At 37.4% G+C, this 11,441-nt stretch overlaps 1 protein-coding gene across 1 annotated transcript; it reads left to right on the top strand.

Annotated features, from left to right (window-relative positions):
• The first annotated feature begins 9,469 nt into the window (after positions 1-9,469).
• On the top strand, positions 9,470-10,393 carry LOC116900122 (olfactory receptor 50-like). Its single transcript, XM_032901897.1, has one exon. The coding sequence runs from the start codon at positions 9,470-9,472 to the stop codon at positions 10,391-10,393; it is 924 nt and encodes a 307-aa protein (XP_032757788.1).
• The last annotated feature ends 1,048 nt before the right edge of the window (positions 10,394-11,441 follow it).

Here is an 11,441-nt window from a genome sequence, read left to right on the forward strand (position 1 = left end):
TATTTTATACTTTTTGTAAAATATTACGACATTATTTATATTACAATTTTTATATTGTGAAGGGTGCTGTTTCCTATATACATATATCATATATATATATGAAAGGGCTGCTGGTATCTTTGAGTTAATTTTGTATCTAGCTACTTTGCTGAAGCTGTTTATCAGGTTATGAGCTCTCTGACAGAAATTTTGGGGTTACTCATATATACTGAGAAATTTTCTGCATATAGGGATACTTTGACATCTTCCTTTCCCGTTTGATTCCCCTTAATGTTTTTAAGTTGTCTTATTGCTTTGGCTAGAAGTTCAAGTACTATTTTGGATAGATAGAAAGAAAGTAGGCAGCCTTGTCTTGCCCCTGATTTAAGTGGTATTGTTTAAGTTTCTCTTCATTTAGCTTGATGCTGGATATTGGTTTGCTGTATATTGTTTTAGTTATGTTTATAATCTATCTATCTATCTATCTATCTATCTATCTATCTATCTATCTATCTACCTACCTATTCACCTATCTATCTATCTATCTATCTATCTATCTATCTATCTATCTATCTATCTATCATCTATCTATCTATCTATCTATCTATCTGTCATCTATCTATCTATCTGTCATCTATCTATCTATACTTGTGTGTCCCTGATCACTCTAATACTTTTAATATGAAGGGATTTTGAATTTTGTCAAAGGCTTTTTCAGCATGTAATCAGATGATCATGCTTTTTCTTTTGGTTTGTTTACATGGTGCAATACAATGAGGGAATTTCCATCCCTACATCCCTTGGATGAAGCCTACTTGCTTATGATGGGTGATTCTTTTAATGTGTTTCTGGATTCAATTTTCAAGTCCTTTATTGAGTATTTATGAATCAAGGTATATTAAAGAAATCGATCTGAAATTTTCTTTTTTTTGTTGAGTCCTTGTGTAGTTTAGAAATCAGGATAACTGTGGCTTCATAGAATGAGCTTTACAGTGTCCTTTCTCTTTGTATTTTGTGAAATCGTTTATGCAGTATTAGTATTTCCTTTACTTTGTAGGTCTGGTAGAATTCTGCAGTAAATCCCAGTGTTTGGAGCATATATGATCAGAATTGAAATATCACCTTGGTAGATTTTTTTCTTTTGATGAACATCAAGTGAACTTACCTATGTCTTTTGATTAAGTGTTTTGGAAAACCTATTTACTGTAGATATTAGAATGACTCAAGCTGGTTTCTTGGGTCTATTTGCTTAGAAAACATATCCCCAGCCCTTTACTCTGAGATAATATCTATCTTTACTGCTGAGCTGTGTTTCTTGTATGCAGCAGAATGTTGGGTCCAGTTTTACCATCCAGTCGGTTAGTCTATGTCTTTTTATTGGGGGAATTGAGTCCACTGATGTTGAGGTATCAGTGACCAGTAATTGTGAATCCTTGTTATTTTGATGGTGGTTGTGGTGGTCATGGTGGTGGTGGTGGTGGTGGTGGTGGTGGTGGTGGTGTGTGTGTGTGTTTGTGTGTGTGTATGTTTCTCTTGCTTTTTCTGTTGTGGAATTACTTCTTTCTTGTGCTTTTTTGCATGTAGTTGTCATAGTTTTCCTTCTAGTATTTTCTATAGAGCTGAATTTGCATGTAGATATTATTTAAATTTGGATTCATCTTGAAATATCTTGTTTTCTCCATCAATGATGATTGAAAGTTTTACTAGGTATGGTCTAGTTTGGTCTCTGTGGTTTTTAAAGGAGTACAAGACATCTGTCCAGGAACTTTTCACTTTTTAAGTCTCTCATGAGAAGTTGGGTGTAATTCTAATATCACTGCCTTTGTATGTTACCTAGTCTTTTTAAACTTGCTACTTTTAATATTTCTTTGTTCTTTGGATTTTACGTTTTTATTATTATGTGGCAGTAGTATTTCCATTTCTTATCATGACTGATTGGTGTTCTATAAGCATCTTGTATGTTTATCAGCATCTCTTTCTTTACAATGGGAAATTTTTCTTCTACGATTTTGTTGAAATTATTATTTAAGCCTTGGAGCTGGTACTCTTCACCTTATTCTAGTCCTATTAATCTTAGGTTATGTCACTTCATGGTATCCCAGATTTCATTGATAATTTTTTTTTTCAGAATTTTTACATGTAACATTTTCTTTGACTAATGTATCATTTTTTTATCTATTGCATAGCTAATCTGTATGGTTCAGGACTCAGTGATCTGATAAACATGGATGTAATGATATCAGGAAAATTGAGGTCCACCAGAGAGAGCAGACTGCTCAGGATATGTCTCAGAGAACTCAGCAAATTCATGTTTCTTCTTGATACCAGACTTTTGTCCATCCACAACTTCTATTTGGATTTCACATATAACTACCTTCTTTAGTGAGTAAAACATCTGGATTAAATTTAGTTTTTGATTGCTTCTATGGAGAACACCATTTTAGCACTAATATTTTAGAATACTCTATCTGAGATATATTTTCTAACTATTTCTTTCTCTTTTATGATCCAGGATTTTTCATCTATTGACTAAGTCATGTCTCCTTCCATAATAGCTTTCTGACTAAGCTGACTCCTTAATAAAGCTGCCTCTGTTCATTCAGGTCCATGAAGTATCTTGTACAATTTATATACATTCTTATATAGTGCATAGTTGACAAATTCTTTAAAGAACAGATATCACACTCATTTATTTATTGTCAAACTCATGTTTTCATGTTTTTTTCTCCAGCCCAAGCAGTGTCATAAATGTCACGATGTTACCATGTTGTTGAGGTTCATAAACACATTCTTCCTTCCCAGAATCCTGTTGTTCCTGAAAATCATGGAGGCATTGACCTTGGCAGGGCAAACATTCCAAAAGGGGAACATGAAATAGAATATATACATTAATATGCAAATAAGCTTTATGCCTATGCCAACCATCAGGGCTTGTGGAGACCCACATCCTTCTGGTCTGCTCCAGAGGCAAGTATGATGTCACACCACACCTTCTGCAATGATGTTTGCCAGGCATCTATGTACTTATCCAATCACCCCCAGAATCTTCTATCATGGAGATGAAGACATAAACACGTGGCTGTTCTTCCTTTTCTGCTACCTCAACAAAAACAATTGGCAGGAGCAACAATTTTTTATTTTTTATTTTTTGCAAATGACATTCCTTTTTATTTTTTATATAATTTTATTTTTCTTGGATGTTTTATGTCTTTACATTTCAAATGTTGTCCTCTTTTCCCTCTATCCTATACCTCCTCCCTCTCCCCCTGCTCCTGTGAGGATGCTTCCATTCCCACCCACTCACTTCAAACTCAATGCCCTGGCATTACCCTACATTGGGGAAACAAGCCTTCCTAGAATCAATCTCCCAATTGATGCTGGACAATGTCATCCTCTGCCACATATAGAGCTGGAGTCATTGGTCCCTCCATGTGTATTCATTTTTTGGTGGTTTAGTCCCTGGGAGCTCTGGTAGGGTTTGGTTGTTTGATATTGTTGTTCTTCTTATGGCATTGCAAATTCCTTCAGCTCTGTCAGTCTTTTCTCTAACTCCACCATTGGGGTCCCCTTGTTCAGTCCAATGGTTAGCTGCAACCATCCTCATCTGTATCAGTAAGGGTCTGGAAGAGCCTCTCAGGAGACAGCCATATCTGGCTCCTGTCAGCAAGCACTTCTTGGTGTCTGCAATAGTGACTGGGCTTGGTGTCAGCATATGGGATGGATCCCTATGTGGAACAGTCTCTGGATGACTCTTTTTTCCACTTTTTGCCCCTGTATTTTCTCCCATGAGTATTTTGTTCTTCCTTCTAAGAAGGAATGAAGCATCCACGTTGCAGTCTTCTGGGCTTCATATGTTCTGTGAATTGTAATACTAACATTATTGATATTTGGTGTTGCTGAGGCATTAAGAATTGGTATCTCATCCCCAATTCTCTTAGACAAAAATTATAGAGCCTTGAGACAGGACATACATGCTGACTTGTCTGAACCAGAAAAATCTATCTCACGCCTTGAGACCTTCCTGACTTTTCTAGCAGTAGTTGGCCTCTTATTCTTACAAAAGTGTAGGCTATGCTAAACCCCAGGAGAACAATGCTGGTTTGTTGCCAAACATCTAGGGACATCAAAGAATCAACTTCCCTGGTATTAAAAAGAATACAAAATAAAGAAAAAAAAATGAAAAAAATTATAAACTGGCATAAAATCTCATTTTATTTGGTCTCCACTACAAAGCACCATCCTTTCTACATTGGAGGGGCCATTATATTTACTGTTACTTGCTCTTAACTGTGGACCCCACATTCTAAACACTTGTATAGAATTTGTCAAGGGATGAGTATTCACAGTCCAACATGGATGTTTAGCAGTCTCCACGGTTTTTGTAGAGTAGGGAATCTATGTCCTTGTTGGGGCCATAGCAGAGCTAGTAGGAGGGCACAGGACTTGGGGTAGAGTAGGAGGACATTTAGATAGTTGAGAAGTTTTGTGGGAAGACAGCCTACCTGGGTCACTTCCCAGTCTTTACATTCTCTAGTAAAGATGGGAATCTCTGCCCCAGGCTGGAGTCTGGTGTATTGCAGAATCTGGTGTATTAAGGGCCGGGGTAAGGAGACTAGGAAAGTGGAGCACAGGACTGATTAAAGCAAGACATTATGACTGCAGGCAGAATTATTTGTTCTGAGTTTTAGCAGGCTTCCAGGGTTATAAGAAGAAGGGAAGTCCATATTATCTTCAGGCCTCTGACTGTTTTGGGTGAGAGTAGACATTCAGGGATACAGGCATAGCTTGTGGCCACTAATGGCTATAGGCTCAAGTGTCCACAGTGGTACAAGGCACAGCGATGCAGGCAGATGTAGGCAAGGATTTAAACTAGAAGATGGAGTGCAAAGGAGACAGAGAGGACCTAATTCCTCAGTGCTTTCCTAGGAACTAGGCTGTCAGTGGACTGGTGAATGGAGAGCTTCTCTGTCACAGGTGGCAACAGTCTTTTTGGTTAAAGGCAGAGTGGTGGCAATGGGAATGGAGTGTACACGAGCATTACTATTAGGAGTAGGGGCTAGAAGATGAAGCAAAGGAAAGACAGATTTTCTTGTCCTTAAAAAAGTTTTAATCATTTCCTCCAATTGTTGATGTTTGTCTGAATTTTAAAGAAATTTATTAATTTCCTGATTAAGAATTTCAGTTATCTTCATAAAGCTGATTTTATGTTATTTTTCTTGTGTTTGGTTTGCTGGAATATTCAGGGCTTGCTTGTAATAATATAGATGGGTTCTAGTGGTGGTCTTATGCATTGACAGTGGTTTTGTGGCTTATTACACTGACCCCTAAACATTCATGATTTGGTAATTAGTTTGTAGGTACTGATTTGTGAGGTTGGCTTTGTTGGCTGGCTGTTTTGTACAGGTTTCTGTTGTCTCTCTGGTCTTCTGATCTGTGAACCTGGGATTCTGAGTCTGTGTTGACTTTTGTGGGTTAGGGAGTCTGCATTCCAGTTGTAGGGTGGGGAAAGGAAACTCGGAGAGTGCAGGTTTAAAAAAAATGAGGGATCCCAAGGCAGTGAGGGAGTAAATGACATTACTTATCAGCAGCATACCTAGACTTCAAATCTGCTTGTTCTCTAGCAAAGCAGATAGTCCCTGCCCAAGTTGGTTGCTGTGACATGTCAAATAGGAGGCTTGGGATGGGGAATTATGATGGGGGTATGCTAAAATAGATTGTATGGGAGTTTGGCAGATAGGCAGGCTACCTCTACTTCTAACAGTCTGCAAATCCTCTAGGAGAGCTGCAAGACTCTGGCCCAGGACAGTCTCTGGTATAGTAGGGCATCTCCACACAGCTGGGGCCTAGGTTATAGAAACTAGAAGAGTGGGAAATTTTAGAGTGTGGGCAGAACATGGCAGTCAGGCAGTTACCTGGATGTTTCTCAACCTGTCCTGTTTTAGTATGGGGGAGACTATACCCCTGTTGAGGGGTGGGAAAAAGCAAGTAGGAGGGCAAGTATCTTGGTTAGGGTTTCCATTGCTGTGAAGAGACATTATGACCAAGGCAACTCTTCTAAAGGACAACATTTAATTAGGGCTGGTTTAGAAGTACTTCAATGTCATCAAGGCCAGAGCACAGTATCTCCAAGCAAGCAAGCAAGCAAGCAAGCAAGCAAGCAAGCAAGCAAGCAAGCAAGCAAGCAAGGAAAAGGATGATCTAAGTGTTCTGCATCTTGATATGACTGCAGCCAGGAGAAAATGGACTCTTCCACACTGTGCAGAGCTTAAAAACTAACCCTCATAGTAACCACTTCCAACAATCAGGTCAGGACTCCTAATATTACCACTGCCTATGGGCCCAACATATTCTAATCACCATAACAAGGGACTGGGGTTGGGGTCATTGATAGTGAGAGAGAAGATTGGAGGACAAAAAGCCTACATGAACTTCTACCACTCTGTGACATCTCTAGTATAGCAGAGAATCTCTGCTCATACTTTTTATATATAAGCAGATACTTACATTGCTTACTATTCATGTACTGCCAGAACAATATGCCACTAAATAGCTTAGTAGAATTACATTTTTCACTGTTCAGGAAAGTAGAAGTTAAAAATCAAAGGGTTGATACAAAGATTCTTCTCTGTTGACCCCTGATGATGCAATGTAGTCAGTAACTTACTGACTACAGAGTGTCTGCTTGTTATGTCCTCAATTTGAGAGATGGCACCAGCATTCTTATATCTGTTTTAAGGAAAACACTAATCTCTTAAACATTGTCTTTAATATTCATTAGTTTATTAGAAGCTTCATTTTAAAATAGAATTCTATAGTTGTTAGAACTTCAACAGGTTTTAGCATTCAGTGCTAGATAATAAGGCATAAATAAAAATATTTTTATATTTTTCATACTGTTTTAAACAGGGCAAATAATGGGGAATCTTGTTATGTTTGATACCATCGTTTCTCAAGGGTGAAGGAACTCTCATGCTTGCTTCAAAATAATTCTTTCCCTAAGGGAGTCAATGACAACATAACAGTTTTATTCTATATGCCTCTAATTTGGATTTGGGGACAGGGATTGCATCATAGCTTCTCTATGTGGTTTTCAAAATTAGGGCTCACATAGAGTTCTCAGGAGGTATGGACAAAATTCATGTTCATATATATGTCATATCTGATTTTGAACTGACTACTCTACTGATTATTGCAATGCATGTATCATTAGTTGAGATAACCCAGCTCTTTCTCTATATTGTGTTTTTTTCTTGAGAGAAATGGAAGAATTTTCCCCCGCTTTTTAGCTAAAGGTAACTATGTTAACCATAAATTAGTTTGTCGTATCAGGGCATAGAATGTACATAATTGTGTATCACTGCACATGCTTTGGTCTTTCAGTGTCTTTCTCTCTGCCCTCCCCCCCCCGTGTTTGTGTGTGTGTGTGTGTGTGTGTGTGTGTGTGTGTGTGTGTGTGTATGCCTGTCTGTCTGTGTGGTCAGCATGCATTTCAATTTGCAAGGATTACCCCATCAAATAGCAAACAGTTCTTTATAGAGCAATTTACCTCCCACTGAGAACCTGACCAACCTTTGAGTTAAAATAGAACTCCCTCCCTCACAAACCTCTCCATAAAATATTTTTCTTAAACTTATCCATATTTGACAGAAAGCAGGAAAATCAACTACTTTGCTCAGATTTAATAGCAACACAAAACATCTGTTGTATTTTTTCCTACTTCTCAAATTTCCGTGAATTTAGCCATAAGTGTCCCTGGTATTCAGGTGCCAGCTAGTATCCTTGGCTTCGCCTATCTACTTTCTTTCTGGCAGCCAGCCAGGTAGTTGCTATTTTCTGCTACTTTATTTTTCTGAGTATTACTGTCCTTGAACAGATGGAAACTTCCTCTACAGCAAATTGCATATTACAGCTACCTGCTGCTCTTATATTTTCCAACTTTTACATTTCTGTGATTGGCTGTTGCCTTGACTTTTCCTTGTTTCTCAAAGCTACTAGCACTGTCTTTCCAAATGCTTGCCTAGATACCAATTTTTACAATCTTTTTATGTAGCTCTTCCACTAAGGACTCTTCGGAGATCATATATCAGCTTCTTCATCACTTAAGCATCTTATAACCTGATATATATATATATATATATATATATATATATGAATAATACTGTTTATTGCAATATTGCTCAAAAATAGCAAAGTATTTGAAACCATATTCCTGTGAACAGATAGATATCAAAATTTTCATGGTGATAAAGTAACTATTATTGACACAGAAATGAGTAAGAAAGGAATTACAATTAATTTCAAACAATATCACATTAATTGGCTTTTCTACAGAGTGAAATTGATGATACTTAAGCATTTTAAAGTTGGTATTTACATAGTTCAAAGTCTACACAAATTAACTGTAGTTAAGGCTTATAAGGGGTAAGAGGCAAGTGATGGGTGTGTTGCCAATAACAGAGACAAACAGGCCACTAACAAGTCTTCAAATAGAATATATCCACAGAGCTCTCTCAACAGCTATGATATCTACTTTAACTTTATCATGTTCCTTTTCATTGTTTAGAGCTTTCTCACTTGTTTAGGAAATAATTATATAAAAGAGAGAGAATTTCAGGTTAGTAACAGATAACATGTAAGAAATCCATACAAAAATAGTCTTTGGCTTAAAAGTTCAGGTTAAAAATAAGGCAGGTATAATTTTCTTTTTCTAAGAAGACTCAAGGAATTGCCTTGTCTGATCTCAGTCATGGCAGGAAAGTCAAGTATTTCCATGTGTTCTGTGTACCTGAATGCAATGCTTAGGTTTGCACTAAGGCTGCTAACATGGAATCAAGGTCATTTGATACAATCTAGAAAGAGCGATGGAAGAATGACCACATTGACTGAGAAATTGTTACTAAGTGAAGAACTCATAGCTATTTACATTCTGTTGTTGATACTTCATAATGTTGCTGCAGACCTATGCACTTAAGATTTTGACCTTTGATAGATGCTACTTTTGCTAATTTCCCCAATATCCTAATATTTTACTGATCCAAAGAAGCACTGTGGGTTAAAAGACTTGTATTTAATTTTTAGAATATCTTATGCCAGTGCATTCAAGAAAAGCTAAACTATTGCAAAATCATTAAAATCATGTTGACTTCTTGATTTGTTGGTAACAATTTACATGCTAATTCCTTAATTTCAAATTTTCTTGGTGAAAATTTGAGTTGGATATGGGCCTGATTTAATGATTGTTCTGAAGTTCCTTGTTTCCCTCTAAAATACATTTAGTTATTTTTCAAGGCTGGCAAATTATGTCTCTTTCCAAAATATCACTATCTCATTACTATTACAAATGTCATCACTTTCCTATTGGAAGACCCAAACTAATGTTATATTCAGTAGTGGTGATTAATAAAGTGTACCCAGAGTGTACTAGTAAAAATCAATTTTCTTTACTTCCCATTTCTCCTTTCACTCACAGCAGAAGGGGAAGAACTTGAGGATGGATAATGAGAGCACAGTGTCTGAGTTCATCCTCCTGGGTCTCCCCATTCAAGCAGAGGACCAAAATATGTACTCTGCCCTGATTCTGACAATGTATCTGACAACTGTGCTGGGGAACCTTCTCATCATCCTGCTAATCAGGCTGGACTCTCACCTCCACACCCCCATGTACTTCTTCCTCAGTCACTTGGCTTTCACAGACATCTCATTCTCATCAGTCACAGTTCCAAAGATGCTTGTGAATATGCTGACACATAGCCAGTCCATCTCATATACCGGGTGTGTTTCCCAAGTGTATTTTTTCATAGTTTTTGGAACCATTGATAGTTTTCTTCTGACCTCCATGGCATACGACAGGTATGTGGCCATCTGCCATCCTCTGCACTATACCCTCATCATGAATCTGAGTCTCTGTGTCCTTCTAGTAGTAATTTCCTGGGCCTTATCTTCAGCCAATGCCCTTGTGCAAACCCTCCTTTTGGCTCGCCTATCTCACTTTAGAAACAATACCATCCCCCACTATTTCTGTGACCTCTCTACTTTGTTGAAGCTGTCCAGCTCAGACACCACCATCAATGATCTCATCATCCTTGTTTTAGGTAATGCGGTTATTACCCTGCCATTCATATGCATTCTGGTATCTTATGGTTACATTGGAGTCACCATTCTGAAAACTCCCTCCATCAAGGGAATCCGCAAAGCCTTGTCGACTTGTGGCTCTCACCTCTGTGTGGTTTCCTTGTACTATGGAGCCATCATTGGACTATATTGTGTCCCCTCATCTAATACCAATAATGACAAGAATGCTATTGTGGCTATGATGTACACTGTGGTCACACCCATGCTGAATCCCTTTATTTATAGTCTGAGGAATCGAGATATGAAAGGCGCACTGAGAAATATCCTCAGCCGAACAAAATGATGCACCTTCTGCTTCCCTTTAGCTGTGTAGGCCTCCCCCTTGATTGGCATATGTAATATGTTATCTCTGAATGGCCACTTAAAGATACTTTAATCTGAACTTCTTGCACATATCTTGGAGGATACATTTTACTCTTTTATTGATAATCTTGGGAAAGGTGTCACACACACACACACACACACACACTCCTTTCTGTATTTCCCTTTGCACATGATATCTTTCCCCAAAAGTTTTAAAATTTAGTGTAATACGTTTTGTAATTTGGATAGCGTGTACCATTTGAAGAAAAGCCTTTTTTTTCCTTTTTACCTAATGAAAAAATATGTTAGATAGGATTATTTTCAATTAAAAAATTGACAGGCAATATCTTTCTATGTAGAACAAGATGTTCTAGAATTTGGTTTTCCTTGAACCAGTAAAGATCACCCCACCTCTGCTTCCTTAATGCTAAGATTAGTGGCATGAACAGCTTGATCTCGTTTTTTATATTTAATTCAGCAATATTTTGAATTTTAACTCATAGTAAGCTTAAACAGATACTGTGTTTCAGACACATCACCAATGGACTGGTCACTTTTATTGCAGTCCCTTAGCCTCACACTGATGTCTTCTGTCTTCTTATGTACACACTGGAATCACTATTCTGAGGCCTCCATCCATGCAAGGAATTTTCCAGCCTCTTATTTGTAACACACTTTTGATTGTTATTGACAAATGAAGATATACATTTTCATAAGAAGAGATGTTTTGATACATATATGTATTGTATAATGTATGTTGTATAATGAATAGGACTATCTCCTAAACATTTGTCACAATTAGTGGTATACGCACTCAGAGTGTGTCCTTGTACTACTTTTGTACTATGCATTTCATCATCATCACCCCTTGTCCCTCGTATATGAAGTCAAAACTATAGTTACTTTCTTTGCTCAAATTTCATATGCAATACCAGCTTTTCTTCTTTTCACATAATTTGCTCATCATTTTGTAATTTGTTTGTCATTGTTCAATTTTTTACAATATATATTTTTAGTTTATATTAACT

This window comes from Rattus rattus, chromosome 5, assembly GCF_011064425.1.
Source record: "Rattus rattus isolate New Zealand chromosome 5, Rrattus_CSIRO_v1, whole genome shotgun sequence".
NCBI classification, from domain to species: domain Eukaryota; kingdom Metazoa; phylum Chordata; class Mammalia; order Rodentia; family Muridae; genus Rattus; species Rattus rattus.